This window comes from Propithecus coquereli, unplaced genomic scaffold, assembly GCF_000956105.1.
Source record: "Propithecus coquereli isolate 6110/MARCELLA unplaced genomic scaffold, Pcoq_1.0 Scaffold54, whole genome shotgun sequence".
In the NCBI taxonomy this organism is placed as follows: domain Eukaryota; kingdom Metazoa; phylum Chordata; class Mammalia; order Primates; family Indriidae; genus Propithecus; species Propithecus coquereli.
This window is the reverse complement of record NW_012151285.1, coordinates 6,080,924-6,082,922: the sequence shown is the minus strand read 5'-3', so window position 1 is coordinate 6,082,922 and position 1,999 is coordinate 6,080,924. Positions and strand designations below refer to the sequence as shown.

At 39.2% G+C, this 1,999-nt stretch overlaps 1 protein-coding gene across 1 annotated transcript in view; it reads right to left on the bottom strand.

The window, feature by feature from the left end:
• The window catches only part of LTN1 (listerin E3 ubiquitin protein ligase 1), an 86,724-nt gene that overhangs the window by 35,980 nt on the left and 48,745 nt on the right, over nt 1-1,999 (bottom strand). The window contains exon 9 of the mRNA XM_012657343.1: nt 464-1,273. Coding sequence (XP_012512797.1) covers nt 464-1,273 — 810 coding nt within the window. The remainder of the gene's footprint in view (nt 1-463; nt 1,274-1,999) is intronic.

Below are 1,999 nucleotides of genomic sequence, written 5' to 3'. Positions count from 1 at the left end.
CTAGCGTAAGTTAAATACAACTCACATGGCAGTTAATGTGTTAAAGATGGTCTTGTTATATTACCTAGGCTACTGTTGATCTCCTGGACTCAAGTGATCCACCTGCCCCAACCTCCTGAGTAGTTAGGACTATAGGCACATACCAAAGAGCCCAGCTAAAACTTTTAAAAAGGAAATGAAGTCTCCATGTAATCAATACAAAACTAAAAGTTTTTTAGCTAGTCCAATTTAGAAAAGTATGAATCGAAAGAACTCAGCCTTTTATTACCAAGCTTCTGTGAACTTGGTACTCACGAACATCTACCTAGCAGCCTCAAATACTTCTTATATCACAATCAAGAATACACTGCTTGTTTTTAAATTGACATTCATAGTCAAGAAACAATCCAAAAACAACCCCTATGCAAGCTCATTCTACTCATCTATAATTAAAAGAGCTTAAAAAGATATATAACAGTAATACCTCAGTTAGATCATCCAAGACATCTTTTCTTTCCATGTCATTGTCACAGCAACGAAGGGCACTGTACAAAATGTCTACCAGGAAACCAGCATTCTTCCTTTGGTCTTCATTTAGCCAACCTATTAGTTTCTGGTATAAAAACTGCACTGCAGGATTTTTTTGTGCAAGTTTGGCTATTTCAGGAGGTTTGGCTTTAACAATACTCTGTTTTTCATCACCAAGAAGCATTTTAAATACTTTGCTTGAAGAAAAGGAGTCAAGTAGAGTAGAAACAAATCTTAGATGTTGCTCACACTTTTGTTCATTGACATAATTAATACTCATCTCTGCGAGTTTGCAGACTAAGTCTTCCAAAGGTTTTTTCCTTAAAGGAGACAAAAGGTCTGAAGAATTATGATTGAGAGAGGGTTCAGTCGTTAATTCCATGCCTTCACTGTTCTCTCCTTCTGAAGATACACACTTTTCATTCTCTTTATTAGTTTCAGGTATCTCATCAGCAAATCTAACCCTACCATTTTTTTTTTTATTTGACTTCAATGAGCTCTTTGGCTTCTGAAGGACCTGTAATAGGTTTGATACACCTAAAATGGACTCAACATCAGCTTCTGGTTCATTGACTTTCTCGACACAGATCTCTGACAGTTTTTCCCAGAAATGTAGCAGTACATTCTTCAAATTGTGAGCCATTTTATCATCTTTTTCCATGTCTGCTTTGGCTTCCCAGGAACTTAAAGTTTCTGCTAAATGGTTAAATAGCTGCCCGTGTTGCAATCCTGGGTCTCTGAGAACTGCATCAATAAAAGGGATCAACTGGAAGAGAAGGTGTAATATTGTAAAATATGTATGAGGTCTTTGACCCGTTTCCTAGCACACAACCCTAAAATCCTTGGACTCTCCAAAGTGATGTCTTTTTGTATGCTAACAGGTTGACTGATGGCTGGTGGCCTCTAAGTAGCCTAAAATGGGGGCTAGTCACCAGAAAGACTAAGGCAGGACTAAAGGGTTGAGACTTTCAATATCACTCCAACCTCCAGAAAAAGGAGAGGGGCTGAAAAGTTAAGTTGATCAGCAATGGCCAATAATTTAATCAATCACATATAGTAATAAAGCCTCCATAAACATACAAAAGTACAAACAGGGTTCAAGGAGCTTCCAGATAGCTGAATATATGGAGGTTCCTGGAGGGTGGAGTGCCAGAGAGGGCATGGAAGTTCAATACCCCTTCCCATACCTCACTCGATGCATCTGTATCCTTTGCAATATCCTTTATAATAAACCGGTAAACATTAAGTTGTTTCCCTGAGTTCTGTAAGCCACTCTAGTGAATGAACTCAAGGAGAGGGTCATGGGATACCTGATTTATAACCAGTCAGTCAGAAGCACAAGTAAAACAACATGGAGCTTGTGATGGCACTGCAAGTGGGGGGCAGTCTTGTGGGACTGAGCCCTCAACCTGTGGGATCTGACACTAATCTACAGATAGAGTCAGAATTGAATTAGAGGACACCCAGCTGTTGTCTGCTGCAAAACTGACTG